At 44.5% G+C, this 21,357-nt stretch overlaps 1 protein-coding gene across 4 annotated transcripts; it reads left to right on the forward strand.

Moving 5' to 3' along the window:
• Window positions 1-7,135: 7,135 nt before the first annotated feature.
• Window positions 7,136-20,959, forward strand: LOC119164199 (retinol dehydrogenase 16). 4 transcript variants are annotated; one of them, XM_075871201.1, is made up of 7 exons: window positions 7,136-7,462; window positions 10,162-10,300; window positions 13,213-13,433; window positions 14,652-14,858; window positions 16,680-16,835; window positions 17,413-17,545; window positions 18,977-20,959. In XM_075871201.1, the coding sequence occupies exons 2-7, from the start codon at window positions 10,233-10,235 to the stop codon at window positions 19,311-19,313; spliced, it is 1,122 nt and encodes a 373-aa protein (XP_075727316.1). In that variant the 5' UTR covers window positions 7,136-7,462; window positions 10,162-10,232; the 3' UTR covers window positions 19,314-20,959. The 4 variants fall into 4 exon arrangements, with proteins under 4 accessions (XP_075727316.1, XP_075727315.1, XP_075727318.1 ...); XM_075871200.1 differs by having other exon boundaries at window positions 7,138-7,462; window positions 16,653-16,835; XM_075871203.1 differs by lacking the exon at window positions 7,136-7,462 and having other exon boundaries at window positions 10,161-10,300; window positions 13,221-13,433; window positions 16,653-16,835.
• The last annotated feature ends 398 nt before the right edge of the window (window positions 20,960-21,357 follow it).

Consider the following 21,357-nt stretch of genomic DNA (forward strand, 5'->3'; position numbering starts at 1 on the left):
ACAGAGGCGCCTGTATTGTACGCCTCCATACCCTTGTACCTATGTCATGGAATGAAATGGGATAAAATAGAGCTTTTTTTTTGTGTCCTGCGGAACACGAACGGGTCGCACAACTGGCTAAGAATCATCACATTTACGTGAAGTTGATTTCAGAACATTCCTTCGCACATACGCTTGCTTGTTCTTAATAGCACGTGGGTTAGACCTCCAAGCAGTATCCATTCCCGCCGCGATTAGGTTACGGCAAGAAGGATTCGTATGGATGGTGTGTTGACGCCGGCTGAAGCTTGCCTGGGCGCTATGGACCATATAACACCCTGGCGGCACGACTCGTGTTGCTAGCCTTCGTCAAGCAGCCCTCGCAGATATGTACCGCCAGGATAGGGGTGATTTATTTCTCTAGACATGACGCCACTTCCACGATCAATACAGCAACTCCCCGCAGAAGGAGCTATTTTGATGCTATCAGCCTCTGAGGAGCATAAAGAATGGTGCATGGAAGGTAGTGGACCTGCTTAGTAGTGGAAAAAAAAAAAAACACATTGCACCTGTTTTAGACTATACTTAGTGATGTTTTTTATCGCATGCGAAAAAAAAATCATATACTTGTATTTGTGCTTTAAGTGACGGACATCATCGCGCATAACTTGAAGTGCAGCGTGGTTTATGGACTTTAGAAATGTTTTTTATGGAGGGAAAGAGATACTGTTCAGCATTTTTCTGTGCTTTTATGTTGGCAAACCCATCCTCCGTAGCATATGTACAAAGTCACATCATTTGATAATGAAAAAGTGCAATAAATTATTCAAACATCGAGCGCGTTTATGTTTTGTGCGTGCCGCAAATTGGTTGAGCGGTTTGTTTCCGTACGCCCCGACATGTTAGAATTGAAGATATAGCCCTCAGAGCAATACCGAGGTTGTCCTGAGGGTATCCCATAAGGGTCGTGTGAGGAAAAAAAAAGAAGCCTTGAAAGGTGCTGCAAGCATCAACCACGATTGTGAGTTAGGTGAAAAAAAAATGGTGAGATATTTAGAATACTTACAGCCTTGTGAAGAATAAAAAAAAATGCATGAGGTGGGTAGGCAGACCTACTCATACTCTCTTGGCAGCGGACCATAACGCTGCTTTGGGGCATCGTCTCTCAAGATGTACTTCAATAAAGTTCTACGCATCCGTGAACATAAACACTACTTGTACTCCTGTCGCCAAGCAACCCGTGGGAGCTTTCATCGGAAAAATATTTACGCACCGAAGAAGAACACCTGCTAAACATTTGCTCCTCCCTATTTTTTTGTCTCTTCGTGGTTGCTCTTTATAAAAAAAATAACGACAATAATTTTATATCAGGATTGGTCTTTGGTTTCTTGCACCGTGTCTCATAATGGTGGCAGAAGCATGGTGGCTTGTTCTCTTTATCCCAGCACCACACGATACTTAGCCGGACAGTTCTCGTACGTACAAGTAGGACCAATTAAATGTGCCGTGCGCGCACATCTATGTGTCTGCGCAATGCTCATGGCAACAGCGGAAGCCGGAACACTGCCTCGACTGTGGCAGTGCCGTTTCCTGGAGATCCTTTGGATCTTTTAGCTTTTCCTGGATATCCTTTGGATCTTTTATCTTTTCCTGGAGATCATTTGGATCTTTTAGCTTTTCCTGGAGATCCTTTGGATCTTTTAGCTTTTCCTGGATATCCTTTGGATCTTTTATCTTTTCCTGGAGATCATTTGGATCTTTTAGCTTTTCCTGGAGATCCTTTGGATCTTTTAGCTTTTACTGGAGATCCTTTGGATCTTTTAGCTTTTCCTGGAGATCCTTTGGATCCTTTAGCTTTTCTGACAGGAAGTGCGCAAGCGCGATAAAAAGCCTCAGCACGACAGCTGCTTTGAAAACACCATTCATGGTCCCGGGACTGCGAATGTGCGGAATGCAGCGTTGTGCTCTTTTGTATCACAGTGTGAGAAAGTGCTCGAAACTGCAAGTTGCACTTTCGAAACGACCACGAGCCCTATAGGGGAAAGCAATGCTATAAATAACAAGACCGAATGACGTCACTCGGCGTATGCGTTCATTATTAGTGTTACTTTATTTTTATTCATTTAAGTTTTTTATATATTTCACTAAACAGATACTTATAAAACGTGTCAGCATAGAAGCTATTTTCTTTATGAGTGACACCATCTCTCGTGAGCGGTAATACGCGACTGTACACAAGAGCTACGAATGATTGATGCATTCGTTGAAACTTTGAAACTATAGAAAATGAGAGTAAAAAAAAAGAACCGCCAGGCCTGCGTGGAATGCGCAGCACTTTCACCGTGAAAGTTCGAAGACAGGCCTTTCAGAGCCCCTTTTGAAGCTCTTTGGGTAACTATACTGCAAGCACACTTGCAGGGTGCGCACTACGCCGTAAATCGTGGTGTAACACACGGGCGTTTGCTGTGCCATCTTTCGTCATTGTTTAGAGAAACCGCGATACCCGTGGCCCACTTGCAAGAAAATTTGTGCTATTTTTTCGTGTAGTGATGATGATGGTGATGATGATGAAGATGATGATCCTTGACACTCTGGCGCACACCCACAAAGGGGGATCGGCCAAGAACCGGGCGGCAGGATCTTAACTAAAAGGCTAACGGTTTTTCAAAGAAAACGTAATTTTGCGCTGAAAGAAAATATAGAAAGAAAAGCTCAAAATCGAAAAAGGAGTATATGGCTGACGAAGAATGGTACCGGAACCTTTTGTAATCCCGACAATCCCTCAGAGTGGGTATGCGCCACAGTTAATAGGGGCTGAAAAAACTAGCTTTTTTAAAGGGTTGAAGCATCCGACGACCCACTCGGTGCACAATTCACGTTGTGTGACACCTAGCTGTTCTTTTTGCGGTTGTAAAACGCGCTATTACTCGTAATTAAGCGATTCCTCTGCCCGACATCAAGCCTGCCTAAGACCAGTTTTCAAAGGAGTCCCAAACACAGGTGTGGAAGAATACAGGCCTGGCGCGCAGGGGACCCACGTGCAAGTCCCGCTGTGCTCTTGGTGTTTCTATTTGCTGAGTTTTACAGCGAAACTGGTATAAGCTGCACGTGACTCGTGTTCTGATCTCATAACAGCTTTAGCTGTAAGAAAAAAAAACTACCAAAGAAGCGGACCAAATCTACGACCTGCACGTTATGTTTGTGGTGCCTTACCATTTGTGAAACACTATAGCGTCTACGGTCACGTCCATTTCAGTTTTGACCTATGTGTACGTGATTTAAGCCTGCTAGTGTTGCGAACGACGCTTCTGGCTATGGCGGCAAACTTGGAACGTTTTTTTTCCCCCAAACCATGTAGTCACATTGTGCATCACCCGTACAAACAAGCCGCTTACAACAAGTCCTAGTGGGCTTCCACAAGGCATCAAACAAAACAGTGTTTAGACCATTGCCATGCCGTAAACCAGAAGAAGAAGAGCCGATCCAGAAGCCTGATTTTTGTGGGCACAGCTACACAAAGCCCATATTAAGTGATGTTATGGAAAGCACGTTGACATAAGTGTGCACACTTGTTATTTCCATTATTTGCACATATCAGTTGTATATATTCTATTGATGCACTGTATGTACATTTTTTTCTCACTCCTCATTATCTGCATTGCTCATGAAATAAGCATGTCTTCTAATATGTTATATTTTATTATATTCTGTATGTTATAACCATCCACATTTGCAAAGTTCTTAGTGTAATCGAATATACTTCATAGCCTGCATAGACCCTGCTACTAAATGGCTAAAGACCTCTGAGTGTGCACCTTTACTTAGTTGATTCTTGAACGATTCTATAATAATAAGCTGTTTTTTTTAAGTACGTTTCATTACAGGTATCAATTCACGTGCTGAATAAGTATCATTTCGAAAAAAAAATTATTGGTCGTATGGGAGGTGAAATATGCTCTTTTTCTCGAAATTATACAGCCAAAGCATATAGCATATGAATTGATACCTGTAATAACACATACTCAAAAAACAAGCCCAATAATAGATTATTGAGCTTGTTTATCGAAGTATGTTTTATTCCAGGTATGAATTGGTGTGCTTTAAAACTGTCGTTGCAAAAAAAAAAAGAACATTGTTACTGCAAAGAAAATACACTTCTTGACCGTCAGGTGGCGCACTGTCAAGGTACCCCGCCACATGCAATGCGGAGTAAGGCACACAATTCAAAGTACATTTGCCCTTAAATCTCCCGACCACCACATAGTCACGGCTTTTATGTAGGTCGCATATCCATGTAGGCAAAACGCGAGGGGCCAGCCTACTGTGCGATACCATTACACGTTAAAGAACAACTGATAATAAAATTTACTGTATTACCCTACGATAAGGCATGTCTCATAATAATATCGTAGACCTGGCGCGCAGTGCTTCAGAAATTATTACTATCTGCTCTTAATGTAATTGCCGCCAGCTCTTTTTTTCGCGACCATGGAGTGCTAAGCGATTCAAGCGCAGTAAGTGGCACAAGTGCCAGCCCGGCTGTTTTTTTACGCCGTCGGCAGGTGTCGGGTCATTGCCTTAGCGATTTCCTTGAGTTATAACGGCCCTCACTTTCATCACATCATCATCACATCACTTTATTTCCTTAAAGACCCCTCAAGGGGGTATTACATAAGGGGTGAGTATACAGTGTAGCCAGGTGACTTCACTCGGTGAGAAAGTTTGTTACTTTGTCCAAGAAGTTTGATGGATTAGTAATGGCTGCAATGGTGTGAGAAAGGCCATTCCAAGGCCATCACGTACCAAACGCAGCCCCGCCGCGGCGGTCCAGCGGATGACGTACTCAGCTGTTGACCCGCACGCCACGAGAACAAGTGCCGGCTGATTGATTGATTTGTGGAGTTTAACGTCCCAAAACCACCATTTGATTATGAGAGACACCGTAGTGGAGGGCTCCGGAAATTTCGACCACCTGGGATTCTTTAACGTGCACCCAAATCTGAGCACACGGGCCTACAACATTTCCGCCTCCATCGGAAATGCAGCCGCCGCAGCCGGGATTCGATCCCGCGACCTGCGGGTCAGCAGCCGAGTACCTTAGCCACTAGACCACCGCGGCGGGGCCAAGTGCCGGCTGTGGCAGCTGCATTTTTTATTGAGGCGAAACTGCCGTGGGCCCATGAGCTCAGGTTTGAGTGCACGTTAAATAATCCCAGGTTGTCGAAATATCCGGAGCCCTCCACTGCGGCGTCTCTCATAATCACATGGTGGTTTTCGGACGTTAAACCATACATATACGTCAATAATATACCAAACGCACCAGTTAGGTGTTCCCTGTGCCCACGGGTGACGCGAGAAGCAGCGTTAATCATCAAGCGTGAATCACCGAGCGATGTAATTGTTTGGAGGAACAGTTATTTATCGATAGACGAATATGGCAATGAACGAGATCAGTCTTTTCCAAACGCTACAACGAAATAAAGCCGGCGAAGAATTAGGCCAATGAGAGCACGATGTATTAACTGCTATCTTCAACTGCAGTGTCGCAATTATGACGTGAATTGAAAGAATTCAATGTAAACAAAAATCGCCCTGTCGGCCTGTGGGGTTTGAACCCACCACCTTTGAATTACTCGCCCGTTGCTCTACTGATTGGCTTTCGACGGCAAGCACTTCACTTCCCAAGTATTCTATCAGCGAGTCTGCACACGACAAGAATTTTATAAGCGGCTACAGATTACCGCTGCTGCTGGCGTGATACTTCCCGCCACTTTCGAGCACGAGAAATGCGATGCGGGTTAGTTGGTAGCACATCCTCAGTAAGCTTCAGTAGCGCCCCGTGTGTCCATATGTGCCTTCATTTTGTCCTCTCTTTTACGTGCACTACAAGGAAACATACTGAAGACTTTGGAGCAATTGCTGGAAGAAAGAGGCTTCTGGACTGCATGCTTTCTTTGCCACGTTGCTATGGTGAGTCACTTGCATGCAATTTAAATTGAGCACTCTTTCACGTATACAACTTTTCAAAAATCTTGAACATGGGGAAAATGCCTTGGGGAAAATTTCACGCAGCATTTGAGCTAAACGAGGCCTCATGGTTCCTGATGTCTACGCCTGAGACGACACAAAGGAAAAGCCACGTACTTTTTTTTCTTATTTTTCTTCACAGTCGATTGTATTGGTTTCCCGCGATACCTTTCGGCAGCTAATGTGGTTTTGCATCGCCTCCAAAAGCACTGCAACATTTCTGCACTTCACGTGGTTCTGCAGTGCTTCCGGAGTCGGCCCACCTGTCACCAAGCGACGATGTCACGTGATGGTGTAATCATGTAACGTCACGTTATGGAACGTAGTATTGACATCGTGATGACGTCACAAAGTATGGCGACTTCTGACGTCATAAAGAGCCCACTAACTGTCTTGCATCTCTTGTGCTGACTCCGATGCCGTCTATGGTCTTCAACGTTTGATGAAGGATCTAATCCCTTTGACGTAGTGAATTGAGATGCACTTCATGCTCACGTCACAATTCGTTCGTGGTCTCTAAGTCATCGAATACCGTTTCATTTCGCTGCCTCTAGAGACGTGCCCAAGCAAGCAGGACGTGACTGGACTAACTTAGATTGTCGCTTAACGGCGCTTAAACTTGCTTCATCGAAAGCAGCTTTCTTTACCACTACGACAAACAGAAATAGATAAGAAAGCAAGGGAGAAGATTTGCCTGCAATCATCCTAAATTTCGTAACCATCACACAGGCAACGCGACAGGGAAAGTATACAGCTGCGAGATGCCGTAATGATTGTAAAGGAAACCTGGCGACTTTGAGCGGTGACCTCGGTTCATGCAAAATTTGTGTTTCTCAACAGCCAGCCCAAAGTGCCGGCGCTTCAAATGGAGTTCTGCCTATGCATATGTCCTTTCTCGTGTATCAATTCTAAAGAAACGACCAAAAAGCAGTTACGACACAGACGTTCTGTTTGGTGTACTTTACTGGTAGGACACAAGTTACTCTAGCTCTCTGAACATTGCCGATTGAAACAGTGATATTCGTACACCAAATGCCCACGATTAAATCAGTGCCACTACCTTATTGCTCCAGCACTGATACCTTTTCTGAAGGCAAACGAGATCGTGTCGTATATATCAGCCGACACTGGCTTCGGTCGACTCCCTCGCAGAACGACACTGACTTGACTTAAAAGGGTCTAGTCGCGAAGTCAGCGTCAGTCGGTGACTAAGGATCAAAGTAGTACCCTTGTTCAGTGCGTGGCCGTAATTATTCTTCTCCGCAATCCAGATATTTCATAAGGAACAACTGACTATACGTGAGCACCTGGACTTGGCTGGACAGACGACGGAGCGCAATTGGTGGAATTGACGTGAATACGAGCAGATGCAATTTGCAGACATCCATTTAGGAATTTGTCTAGGATACTGATCTAAGGTCCAGAGCCCTAGAGCACTGGGTGCTTCACTTTGAAGGTAAGATTCGTCGGCTCGATATCAAGAAAACAATGCTGCGGACATTGCATTGCTATCCGACCGAGTTCTTTGAGGACGTCGTCCACTTAGCACTATATCAATGTCCGACCTTATTTTTCTTTATGAGTGCTTGCACCGACGATAATGTGGCTGTATAAACAACTTGGTGATTCCGGTAACTATACAGTCATGGAAATACGACTAATCCATTGATTCGGTTTTGTGCAATGGGGCCTGATTCTTCGGATATATGCCGCAATCGACAACGTACAACACTGGATAGGTGACGAGAGAGCGAGTTTGGAGAGGAGTGTTGATGCACAGAGCAAAAATAGATGCAGGGGATTGAGAAAGCGTTACAAAGTGAACAATTTAGTAGCGAGTAGTATACAGTTTTGTCCATACGTTTAATGCTAATTGCAATTGTTATTATGGATAATGCGTTTGAAATATTGTAACATCGTATAACACCGCTAACTACGACTTTTCTAAACTAAACGAAGTCCAAAAAAAGAGCACGTGAACAAGGCGGAATTAGACTAGCGAACAAAGGAGTGGCGATAAGAGTGAATTATTCCTACTTTTGGACGAGCAGCCATAAAACGAAAGCAGCTTTGCAGCCTCGGCAATATATTTAGTAGCGTCACCCAAGAGTTGACTTCTGAATCTGAGGGTTTATCCTTATGTGTTGCAAGATTTTTTCAATGCAGAGAATTCAGAAATTCTGATTCTTTAGGGAAGTTTTGGTTTTTTTAATGAATACGATTAAATGACGCCCGTTTCTGAGACATCATCTCTTGAAGAAAGGAAGCCACAGCCCGAACTTGTAACACGTGTAGGCCATTAAGATGATTGATTGATTGATTGATATGTGGGGTTTAACGTCCGGAAACCACCATATGAATATGAGAGATGCCGTAGTGGAGGGCTCCAGAAATTTCGACCACCTAAAGTTTTTTAACTTGGATCCAATCAGAGCACACGTGCCTACAACATTTCCGCCTCCATTGAAAATTCAGCCGCCGCAGCCGGGATTCGAACCGGCGACCTGCGGGTCAGCAGCCGAGTACTTTAGCCACTTGACCACCGTGGCGGAGCAGGCTACGAAGATGTCAAATAGGTAAAAGTGTACGTGGCTGATCACGAGAATGGCTTTAAAAGCGTAGAAGGAGCTAAATTGGTGGTAGAATGACAGTGAATGTCCTGTCAGGTCACGAAAATGGGTTTATCACAGCACCAGTGTTAACCACCATAGTAAAAGAGCGAACCAACACTCAAATGGAACTCTAAAACTGTACAGACATTCACCCCTGATATGCACACTAAAAACGACCCTAATGGCTAGAACTATTAAGTTTTACTGAGGCCCTACTGCCATCATTGAAGCTGTGATCATTTTTATTGCGAGGAAATTCTTTGATGAGGTATCCAAGTGAAGACATGTGATCATGGTTGTGTGTGTGAATGAGTGTTTGTGCGTTTGTGTTGGTAACTGTATGGTAATTAAAAAAAAAGAAACAGCTATGACAAACCTGAGGGCTGTTTAGTGTTGGTGTGACAAGTCGATGCGAAAAAGGAATGCTGGGGGCATTCCTTTGTATTGTTCGCATGTTATAGACCACCAGACGCTACACCCGATTACATGATAAAACTAAAAGAATACATGTCTTCTTTCCGGCATAAAAATGTTTTTTTCCCGTTGGCGATTTTAACCTGCCTAGTATTAACTGGGAAAGTCTTCAGGCAGATTTAAAGAAGCGTAGAAATGCCAACATTATTTTCAATCTTATGCTAGATCACGATTTAATTCAATCAGTTAATGAACCTACCCGTGTACAAGGTTTCTCTAGCAATATTCTGGACGTGCTATTTGTGAATCGTGATTTTTTGGAATGCGTCGTTTCAGTTGATGAAGGTCTGTCCGTTAACAAGCTTGTAAATGTTTCCTTGCCCATACTCACGCCCATTGTCTCTAAACGTACAAAAAAAAAAAACATTGCTTCAAAAACTTTGCTAAAGCCGATGATGCAAGTGCAATAGATTACATGGAAACGTGCCTTGGTGACTTCACTGATGCTGACAACGACGTATTCATGCTCTGGGCAATGTTTCTCAAAATGTGTCACCACTGCATAAATACATCTGTGCCTAACACAACAAAGACGGTCAATAAACAAACGCCGTGGATGACGTGTAACATATTGCAACTGAAGCGCAAACTAAAAAAAAAGCAAAAAGAAGGGTGACCCACTCCAACTTATCAGTGTTCTAAAAAGCAAATTGTCATCAGCGGTTCGAAGTTTAAAGGATTACTATTTCAACGTGCAGCTACCTGGTTTCATGAAAAGTGCACTAGAAAAATTTTGGGATAGTTAGGTGAAGCTAAGAGACCTGTCTGTGAGATAATGGTCAATGAAGCCACTACAAAAGACGTGAATAAAGTCGCCAAACATTTTAACACTTACTTCCACAGCGTTTTTTCCCAGACAGATTTGGGTAACGTGTTTCATTCTACTGTTTTTGAGGCGCACAAAGTGGACTTTATTTCATACAATGGTATTGTGTCAATGCTTTTAAACTTGAAGATAATAAAATCATGTGGCCCAGATGGTATCCCAAATATGTTTCTTAAGCGCTGTGTGGAATGTATTGGTAGATTTCTTTTTATAGTGTTCAGAGCTTCTTTGTTGTCTACTCAGGTGCCCAAAGACTGGAGGACCGCTCGGGTAACAAAGAGAAGTTTATTGACTTCCAACCAAGGATAAAGTACATGACAAAAACATCGAGCTTCACGACTACAAAGGGTGCATGTACAATCAGGAAAGCACCACTACCGAGGTACAATGTATGTGGGGGGAATGTACCCCTCTATTTACTGTACAGCGCGTGGTGCTCCAGCAGGCTTAATCATGCGCGGCGGTAGGTCTTCTCAACACGCGGTGGGAACAAGTAGTGACTTAGCGCTGTACAACTGTAGGTATTATTTCTTTTTTGTCGCCTGAAACAATGCTGCTTTCGTACACAGTAAGTGCATGTCCGGAGGTATAAAAGAGGCATTGAGGCTGGGGGGGGGGAGGGGGGTACAAGGGAGTGGGGGGGGGGCTCTTGTCTCCCCCCAAATAAGGCATCAGCAACAATCTGCGCGTAAAAAACTGACTGAAGGCGCCAATCAATGAAGAAGGCGCTATACAAAATTTAACTCAAGTGTCGACCAGCACACTTTGCCCGAATCGATTACAAATAACAACGACAATGGGGTGATGAAATGAAAAAGCTGATACAGATATACAGATATATATATATATACACAAGTCCCCTTCTGCATGTGCTAGACAGCGGGAGGGGGGTCACCAAGTAGTGATTGGGGTGGCTAATAATGAAATCATGTGGCCCAGATGGTATCCCAAATATGTTTCTTAAGCGCTGTGTGGAATGTATTGGTAGATTTCTTTTTATAGTGTTCAGAGCTTCTTTGTTGTCTACTCAGGTGCCCAAAGACTGGAGGACCGCTCGGGTAGTGCCAATTTTTAAAAACGGCAATCGTTTATCTGTAGAAAATTACCGACCAATATCTTAAACTTCATTCTGCTGTAAACTAATCGAGCATATCATCGCCAACCACATGACAAAATTTTTAGACAGAAATTCAGTGTTAACGAACTGACAGCATGTCTTTAGGAAAGGCTACTCTACTGCGACGCAACTGTTAACTATAACTCATTGTTTTGCAAGAACATTGGATAATAATGGTCGAATCGACGCTCTTTTTTTAGACTTTAGCAAGGCGTTTGATAGAGTAGTTCACTGTAAAATTATACAAGAACTCGGAGATTACAATCTTCCTAGCATTATGGTATTCTGGATAGCACCTTATCTTTCGGATCGCGTGCAGTCTGTCACTATTGAGGGCAACGACTCGAGCTGTCTTCCAGTGACATTCGGTGTGCCCCAGGGTAGCGTCCTGGGGCCATTGTTGTTTTTGGTCTATATTGACACAATGTGACTTTAAATTACACGCGCTAGCAAATACTTGTGCCTTCTAGATGGTTTGCGACGCACGAGCCTGCGGGACCCAGCTGCGCGCGAACTGTGTTGGAAAAAAGAAGAACGTAGAAGAAGAGGCAGAAGTGAATCCTCGAAACAATCTAGCTGTATTATTATTCTCGGGCACAAGTTCGCCCTACCTACGTTAGCCCATTAAAAGAGTTCATTGAAGAGTGCGTTACAATATAAATGACATTGTCAACGTTGTTACACCTGGCACACAAATCAGATTGTTTGCAGATGATTGCGTTTTATATCAGGAAATAACTACAGTGCATAACCAAACCGACCTCGAGATTAGTTTGCACAACATACAGGCGTGGTGTGACAGATCAGGCATGCCTTTAAACAAAAAAAAAACTGTCTGTCTTCGTATCACAAGGAAAAAAAAAAGCCCGTTAAAATACACCTACACACTGGCCCCCTCACCGCTAAAAGAAGTTGAAAACTTTAAATAACTGGGGGTAACATTTTCAAACGGCCTTTCGTGGAATCTACATTTAGTGATATATGTTCCTCAGCTTTCCGTAAACTTTGTTTCCGGAAACACAAGCTTAAAAATTCACCCGCCCACATTAAACTACTGAGTTACATTACTTTCATTAGACCGAAGTTAGAGTATGCTTGCATTATATGGGATCCCTACAATAAACACAGCAATAAAATAATGGAGAAAGTCCAGAGAAAATCTGTTCGCTTCATTTACTCTAAGTTCAAGCACACCGATTCCCCCACACAGCTGATGACAGAAAATGACATCCCCCTTCTCGAAACACGTAGGCAGTTTCTCCGCCTCAGTTTTCCACAATCACTCATTAAACGTGAATTACCCATCGACCCCGCATTATATGTCACACCTCTGCCCACAAGGCGAACACGCCACGATCACAAACATGCTTTAACCCCTCATTTCGCTAGGACGGATATTTACAAACACAGATTTTTTCTCAGGACAATGTCGGAGGGGAACTCTTGGCATGAAATGAATGACCTTTTTTAAGTTTCCACGATACCCGCGTTAGGTGTTGTGTTTTGATTTTGTATAATTTTGCATGTCGCAGTGGAATTCGGGGCGTATAATGAATGGCCCTTTTTAAGTTACCACAATACACGCGTTAGGTGTTGTGTTTCCATTTGGTATGTTTTACTTCGTTTTACTTATTTCTGTTGTAACTACAGTACTGCATTTTTTTATAGTACGCAGTCTGAGTGCCTTTACTAAGTTGAGTGTAAAAATTTGCGCATTTTTTGTACTCACTGTATTGATATTTTGGTATTGTATTTCTTTTTTTAGTATACTATGAGTGCCCTTCCTGCAAGGACCGAATTCTGGTCTGCAGTATGTTATAAATAAAATAAAAAAAACAAATGTAGTCACTATGGCCTCACATTTTCAAAAAGTCCAGTTGCTACAACTAACAATCCCACACAGCTGGTGCATAATAAGAGTAGGTCACTGAAGTACTGCTGCACTGAAAACAAAGTGAAAATAAAGAGAATTAAACAGCGAAAAAAAAAGAAACTGCGTCAAACAGTTGCTTGAGAATTGCCAGAGGCTTGACATGGGGCACTAAGGTAAACAATCCTATTCCAAGCTTACGCGCTGTCTGACACTTCTCTTGTCGAGTATTTTCGACTCAATTTTTTTTATTGCCCAGTGTAACATGCGCCATTTGATCGCTGCTCTTATGCTGCTGTGCTTCAAGTGAAACAGAGGCTGTAATGAGGACAAGGTGGATCCTGATCTTCCTGCTCGTCGTGCCTCTATGGCAAGCCTGGAAGTGTTGGCCCTTTCTGACGCTGTGTGCCACCTATTTCGGCTCGACGTGCCTCGTGTTGCTAGCGAGTTTCTGGCTGGCGCAATTGATCTGGTGCAACGTCTTCATGAAGCTAGTTGAAGGCCATGGCAAGGCTGTCCTTGTAACAGGTAACGAAGTATACTACCTAAGACGAAACCCTTCTTATGGCGCAAGCTATTATGAGCTCACAACAGCCCACTTGTGTGGCTTGGCGCACACACCCACACACACACACACGCAGACATACACACACGCACAGAAGCACACATACGTGCACACACACATAGTCTCTCTCACATACACATTTAGACACACACAGACACACACGCACACAAATACGCACACACAAACGCACACACACACATTCAAAGACACGCTCAGGCACACACTCACATCAACATGCTCAAACACACATACTATCTTTCTTTCTCTCTCTCTCTCTCACACACGCGCACACATGCCCGCACACCTAAAAGTGCTTTTGAGGCGACTGAGAGCCGATACTATATGCAAGCGTCACAATGAAGGGTTCTATCATAGATGCATGCCAGTGCTCGATACTTTATTCAAACGTGCTGTATGACGAGGAGGCACGCAAACAGATGTAGTAGTGCATAGCACAATAGTAGAATTGCGCCACCCGTCAGAACAGGTCAATGGCGTGATGAGTAAGGGTACCTGCGGGCGAGTTGGTAGCTTGAGGCGTCCTAGATCATCCGCCTGAAAGATGACTGCTTCAGTATCACTTCTTTTGCACTGACGCAGAAAGAAATGATGTATCTTGACCCGTAATGCGAGATGTGCGATATGTGCGTCTTACTTCGGCACAACTGGTCATTTGAATCGTACTGTTTAAAAATATTTGTAATTCATTCTTGTGACCATTTTTTTGTAACCACGAAACACAATTGCATAAAAGCATCATGCGTCCGTCCGATAAACTCAGTTGAAAGTTGGCGCTTGTGTCCGTGTAGTCCCTCATCTCAAGTGCTCGTCTTTTACGCAGTGCTCAATCACGTAACAATGACGAGTGAGTCTTTCAAATCAAAACTTTTCAGGCGCTAAAAAGAGCTCTGTCACAATTCATAACCTTCATAATCGCCCACTACAGCAGGAACAAAGTGTACAGGGGCGTAAGTCGGCGTGTTGCCTCAGAAACGCATATTGACTTATGAAACAATATTGAGACATATTGTCATAGTGCAGTGATTTATCGCCCCGGATGATATACTCGCTATTAAAGCAGGAACATCACCTCTAGTTGACACTGAAACAGTTTCTGACCTTATTTTTTGGTAATTATCTGACCCCCTTGATGATGCGTTTATATGCTTTGTCGTATACAGGATGCGACACAGGCTTCGGAAACTTGCTGGCCAAGCGACTGGCCAGAGAAAAGTTCTTCGTGTATGCCGGCTGTCTGAACGCCTGTGGAGAAGGTGCTAGAGAACTGTCTACAAGTTCGAACATTCGGGTCCTACAAATGGATGTAACGAAAGAAGACGAAATGGAGGAAGCACTCGCCACAGTGAAGAAGACTCTTGAGTCTAGAGGTAAACGAGGATTTCTCTACTTGCATCCTCGTGGCATGTACAGAGGCGTAGTCGTTGCGACCGAACCAACATCAGCCTGCAATTTTCTGAGGCGTTCATGTACTGATGGGATGAGTAATCGTCACGATGATTAGACATATTATAAGGTGCATTGTTATTTTAATTTAGGACATGTTCATGTGTTTGCAACGTATCGCTTATGCTCGTATGTTTCTGCGAAAACCTCATTTTATATAGTATTATTGATCATTTTGTTACATTGAGCGTTTTCTTTTTGTCGCAGTATTACTGCAGGACGAGGTTTTGCAGCCTTTTCACGTTTTATTGGTCCTGCTTTGTTACCCAATTCCTCATTGTGAGAAAGCTGTGATTTGTATCTTCGACTCTCTCAAGAGCTAAGCAAAAGCGGGTGCCTTATTCTTGCGCTATCTCCTAACATCATGTCAAGTAAAAATAACTGGGGTAAGGCTTCGGGCTTACTTGTTATGCGTCAAGCTACTTCGCAATCACTGATCATGTTTTGTCACATGTCGCTGTACGCATCCCGTAACACAATAGTACGCAGGTTCCTTGCTTAACGCATTGTTTCAAAGAATGAATCTGCCGTGGAATTAAGTAAAAGTAAACCACAGACGAGTGGTTGATGGTGGAGGGGGAGAAATAGTTAATAAGCACATTGCTTTCATGGGGCCATAACATGCCCTATTACCGAATAGCTTGCTAGCACAGATGTCAAATATAAGGACTGGGCATAGGCTCATCATTAGCAGCCAGCCCCTGGACTGAGAAGGTCTCAAATTGGTAATAATGCAACAAGTTCCACTTTGTTGTCCAAGATTGCTATCAAGTTCTTGTCCTGCTTTGCCGAATACTTGGGTTATATAGCAGGTACGGAGCGAGCATCATGATGCCACTGAATAGTCATGCGCCCTAAGAAGACTAAATCTTGCGGTACATTAAGCTTTTGCCCTAGACGGCTGGAAAGCGGAAGGCATCTTAACTTCTCTGTCGACTTCATCCTCCCCTTCTCTCTTTTCTAAACTCTCTGCTCCCAACGTTTCAGGGGCGAAGCTCCTTACGCTATGGCTCAGTCCGTCCGTAGTTGTAGCCACGACCGGCTGCTTTTCACAAGGTTCCCTAGATGGTGCTGTGCTGTGACGGTACGTGAAATGATCACTAGACGGCGTGGAGGGGAGCTCTGCGAGTGTGATCGGAGAACAATTGTTAGACAGACAGACAGACAGACAGACAGACAGACAGACAGACAGACAGACAGACAGACAGACAGACAGACAGACAGACAGACAGACAGACAGACAGACGGACGGACGTACGGACGTACGGATGGACGGATGGACTGACGGACAGACCAAGCTTCGCCCCAATCATCATCATTCACTCCGTGGATATGCTGCGATTTTTTAGCACTGACCGCGGCATCGTATGCTTTGGAAGTTTTAGGCGCGTCACGTAATTTTGTAGATTATCTTGGATCGGCTCACTTTTTACCTAGTGATAATGCCATGCGAAGACATCATGGGACATCGCAATTTTGGTGACCTGCGACGTCACAATGACGTCTTAAGAAAACTTCATCACTTGATTAGATTTTTTGAATCACCCTAATTAGCACCTACTGTCACATTTAGCATATGATGATCCATTTATGAATTTCTCGCCTCGTGAATTGTGCTGACATGCAAAAAACAACGGGCGCTTTTTAAATTAATTCGTAAGTGTGATAACCACCTCAACAAAACGTTCTTAAACGCCAAGGCCACTCGTCTTCCACAGTCCTTTGGGCTGTTGTTGCCAACGCAGGCGTGCCCAGTCACGGACTGCTCGAATGGGAGAGCATGCAATCGATCCGAAAGGTCTTCGAAGTCAACGTGTTTGGCGTGGTCAAAGTGTCGAAGATCTTCCTACCACTGCTAAGGAGGTCCAAAGGCCGCATCATTGTCGTCGGCAGCGTTTTGGGTGAGTTCAACATCACGCGTAGATAAGTTAAACATGTTCAACCGGGTTTACTTCTGTACACCGTTCAGCCCTGATACTTTGGGTAGCCGAGTGGTTGCACTATTAGTTTGTAGAACAAGCGTTTCATCAAGTAATTTCACGCTATTGGAGTAATTTGAAACGCATCAAGTAATTTCGAGCCATTGAATGCATTAAAACACAAAGCTCGGTCGCATACACTAAGCCTTCTTAATTCCTGGCTGGCTCACAGGTTGTAGCAACCTGCGTTATACATGACAGTGTGATAGATTCCAGCGATAAAGTACCCGATGGTTACTAATGTTAAGCAGTTATGACGATTAAGGCAGAAGTTTAAGAGAAAGCGGAGGCATAAAGAGATAAAAAATCCTCGAATAAAGAGTGTCTCTTGAGTATTGTCTTCTCCAAGGCAGTTGTAATCCAGGTCAACACGAACCATACACCCTCTTATTTATTGCCGGCAGTCTATTCATGTCCTTTCCCTGCTATACACGTCGAATGCGAGGGCTTGTAGGATTCGGTAGTATTGGCGTTATCTCGGTCTGAACACTATCTGCAGGTCGAGGTACGGTTCCAGCTGGTGTGTCGTACTGTATGAGCAAGCACGCTGTCATCTCACTGGCAGATGGACTGCGTCGGGAATGTCTTGGCAAAGGAGTTGACGTCTGCACCGTTGAACCAACTGCTTACAGGTGAATTCTGTTTAGCCCAATAATACTTCGACTTTGGGTTGTCGCTGCATGACTAAAACGAAGACAGCAGACGCAGATGGATACAGGCGAGCATCTGTCGGCCCTATTGTGTGTTTTTTTTTGTCTCCCGTCTCTGTCTAAGCCGCGGTGAATTTAGCCGAGTAAGTTTAGCTGTCTCGCAGTCAGCATGCCAAATACTTAAAACTGATGCATGTGGTGTCATCAAAAAAACACATCATTCATCCAAACTGTCGTCATAGAAATTACTTCTCGGGGGAAGCTGTCAATAAATGAGATAAGATGTCTGGTAGGGGTTGCGAGTAAGAAAAGACTACAATGACGTGGAGGCACTTCGTGTTGAGAGGGAGTGCATACGAAGACATCGCCAAATCATTGTTCGTTTTGAATTCCCCGAGATAGTCCTTGGCTGACATAGGTTTAAAAATGTTGCCTAATCACTATTCACATTTGAGTACCCTAACCTCAGCACAGCTTGTAAAAGCTGTCTTTTACGTGCACTAAATGTTGTCACAAAATGACCACGAGACGTTCAAGATATCCTGTCTCAAATGGCTAACACAATGGTTTTCCGTAATAGAAATGTTAGAGAGGCCATTATTTCTTTGATACGCCTGAAATACGTTTAAGGAGTCGTTATATTACATTAGTGGTGGACGTATGTAGAGCGTTTCGATATATCCATCCGCTGATATTAGTTAGACGGCTGTTGTAAAGGAAGAGACCAACGTTGGCACACGTATTTCAGCAGCGATAAAGGAAGCCCAAAATCGCGCACAGAGGGGGGGGGGGGGGACAAAGCAGGAAACGCTCCCCCTCCCCCCAGACCCTACTACAAAGTGACAAATCTGCTACAAGCCTTTACACCGTCTCCCCTGTCCCGTGATATTTAAAGCGGAAAGTTTAGATCTTGCTGGTTTTTGACGAGAACGACAATCGAGAATCCCTGATAATGCATTTCAAAAACGTTACTCCCCACTTTTACTCCAAGAAAATCCCGGGAATTTACAAGCAACAAGCTGTGAGAAGCACGCCATATCCCATTTTTTATTTATGCGTCTATTCAGAAGCTAATTTATTGTGCTGGATGAACTGTCGAATGGGGAGGCAGGCAGGAGGTGGTGCGGTGTATCATGATGAAAGTGTGACAGGGTGAAAATGTCACTTGCGAAATGGTGAAACCCTCCCGTCCTTTATTTTTTCTACTACCTTTGTTGGTTATTTCTTCTTACGCTACTAGGTGAGTTGAAAGTTCCAACAATCCCAACTTTTCCTTGAATCCCCACATCGTCAGAATGAAGAGATATGCATTTGCTTATGAACGAGTCTTTGTGTTGAAACTGAAGACTGAGCCCCCTCCCAGATCTTGTTGTGGCCGGCGTAATGTTCTTATCTTGGTCTCCCGTCTGACAGGACACAGATAGTGGCCGACGTGGGATCCTTGAAGATGATCCAGGATGACCTCAACCGACTACCCCGCGAGGTGTTGGACGACTACAGTGAACGTGAGATCCTGGACTGGATGAAGACTGCAGAGGCCCTGTTCAAGTGGATGGCACGCGAGGATCCCAACGAAGTAGTCGAGCAAATGGTGCGAGCCGTCAGGGAATCCGAGCCAAGGCCGTACTACGCTGCCTGGGGTCCGTTCGATCCCGCTTTCTACTTCGTGCTTCGGGAAGCGCCCGCTGAGTTTGTGGACACCCTGAGTTTGGCTGTGCGCAAGATTAGCGGATGGAGTAAACAGCTTTAGGTATTCCTTGAACCGCTCGCGATTACTGTCGGCGTTTCGCGCGTTCTGTATGACACTCGTCATTCCAGGCCTTCGACCCACAGTGGTGATCTAGTGGTTATGGCCATCAACAGATGGTCGAAGAATCGAACATCGACCGCCGCAGCCGCATTGCTATAGATACCACATGTTTGATGCCCGTGCTTGCATTTGGACATTCCTTGAAGAACCCTACATGGTTGAAATTTTCGTAACTCTTCACTATGGCGTCGCTCATAATCGTATTGTGCTTTTGCGACGTAAAATCTCAACAACTAGCATTGTCTTAAGAATCTTCGAGCGCGAACTAAGACAGAAACAAAGAGGCAGAGAATGACACCACCTCGTATTCTAGAACCTCTTTTGTCATATTAGTGGGACCGATTCAATGCTTAATGCAGACAGGTCGAAGCTGGAACGCTGGCCACTGTGGCATTTCCTTGGCTTGAGAGCATTTATTTGATGTTCCTGGTAGTCTTTACAAAAGTTTTACATGTCTCGTCTCATGTCAATTTCAGCTTGAGTGGAAAGTTGACCGCGGCTCGAAATTGAACAAGAAGGTAACATGACACTACCGCGTGCCCCATAGGCCGAGGCACATGGGCTGCTCGTCACATTTTCATTGCAATATTCGCATGGCTAAAAAAAACACTAACTCTCTATACATCAACTCTGTGGTCCTCCACCAATCGAGGGCCCGTCCTACTGTGTGGTAAAAGGAGGCTCCCATTATGACACATGTGTCGAGTGCAACTGCAATGACAGCTCCTGTACAAAGGGTAGAATAATAAGCTCACGGCTAAAAGAATACAACGCTATGGTATAGTCTTTTATCGAATGTTTTTTTAGTACCAAAAGCAGCGGGCCTCCAGCTGGTATCCCGGCCCACACACAGCTCTGTCCTCGTCTCACATTCATTAGAAAAATATTTGCTACGCTCTTGAACAACGCAAACGTGACTTTGCTAATGCCCCCCCCCCCCCCTGCAGTTGCAGCCACAACACATAGCGACTACAACATGGCTACGTATTGTCGCGTAAAAATTGATTAGCTATTCTCGTTCGAACTGTTGGCCTCTTCCCGGTCATGGGCCTATCAAACAGCAGGGTTCGTGACGGCGCCTTCGAGTTTTTCGCCGGCTTTGTTGTGGGGAAGTGTTGTTTTTCTTCAAGAGAGATGCTTTTCTTCGGTTTTGGGGGACCCAGGCAGCTCTGTATCGGCTAGGCCTTAGTGTATGTGTGATAAACTGCATGGTGGAAAGCTAATCGATGTTGGGTAGATGACTTTGAGTTTTACTTAAATTCAGATCATCATCCTTATGGCGGACGGCCGTCATCCAGTTCGAACTCGGCGAAGGCCGCCCGCGATTAGGTGTCCGTATACTTGAACCCGCGTCACCCGATCGGGTTTGCACAACGGGGACTTCCAATTGGTTCTTTCTGTTTCGCTCTGGCGCGGTGTCGGGAGCTTTCAAAGGGGCCCGAGGAGAGTCGCGCCGGGCACACCAAGAGAGCAGGTTGCAACGAGTGCTGCCTAGGTTTGTAAGGAAGTTAGGTCGTGTGCAAGTGTGTAAAGCGTCTACTTAGAGGAACTTAAGCCAAATAAATCGAAACAGGAGAATTCCTGGAGACCTGTGCGGTGTGTGTGATCTCGTCGGTGGCGATCAAGCAGCAACAAGAACACTATATGCTACAGTATCAACAGTACGTAACCGTGATACGAATTTCACAGACGGAATCCAGGTTTTAATAATAAGAAAATGCTTTTAGAAATGATTCATATATGAGATACAAAAAAAAAAGGCCTTTTTTGCCCCGCCGCGGTGGTCTAGTGGCTAAGGTACTCGGTTGCTGACACGCAGGACGCGGGTTCGCATCCCGGCTGCGGCGGCTGCATTTCCGATGGAGGCGTAAATGTTTTAGGCCCGTGTGCTCAGATTTGGGTGCACGTTAAAGAACCCCAGGTGGTCTAAATTTCCGGAGCCCTCCACTACGGCGTCTCTCATAATCATATAGTGGTTTTGGGA

Source organism: Rhipicephalus microplus, chromosome 8, assembly GCF_043290135.1.
Source record: "Rhipicephalus microplus isolate Deutch F79 chromosome 8, USDA_Rmic, whole genome shotgun sequence".
In the NCBI taxonomy this organism is placed as follows: domain Eukaryota; kingdom Metazoa; phylum Arthropoda; class Arachnida; order Ixodida; family Ixodidae; genus Rhipicephalus; species Rhipicephalus microplus.

Bases quoted from the DNA above. Each gene is read 5' to 3' on its own strand.
- LOC119164199 (XM_075871200.1), top strand. From the start codon at position 10,233: ATGACAAAAACATCGAGCTTCACGACTACAAAGGGTGCATGTACAATC. The intron at 14,859-16,652 runs GTAAACGAGGAT...CGTCTTCCACAG, and splicing joins GAAGACTCTTGAGTCTAGAG to TCCTTTGGGCTGTTGTTGCC. The intron at 17,546-18,976 runs GTGAATTCTGTT...CCCGTCTGACAG, and splicing joins GTTGAACCAACTGCTTACAG to GACACAGATAGTGGCCGACG.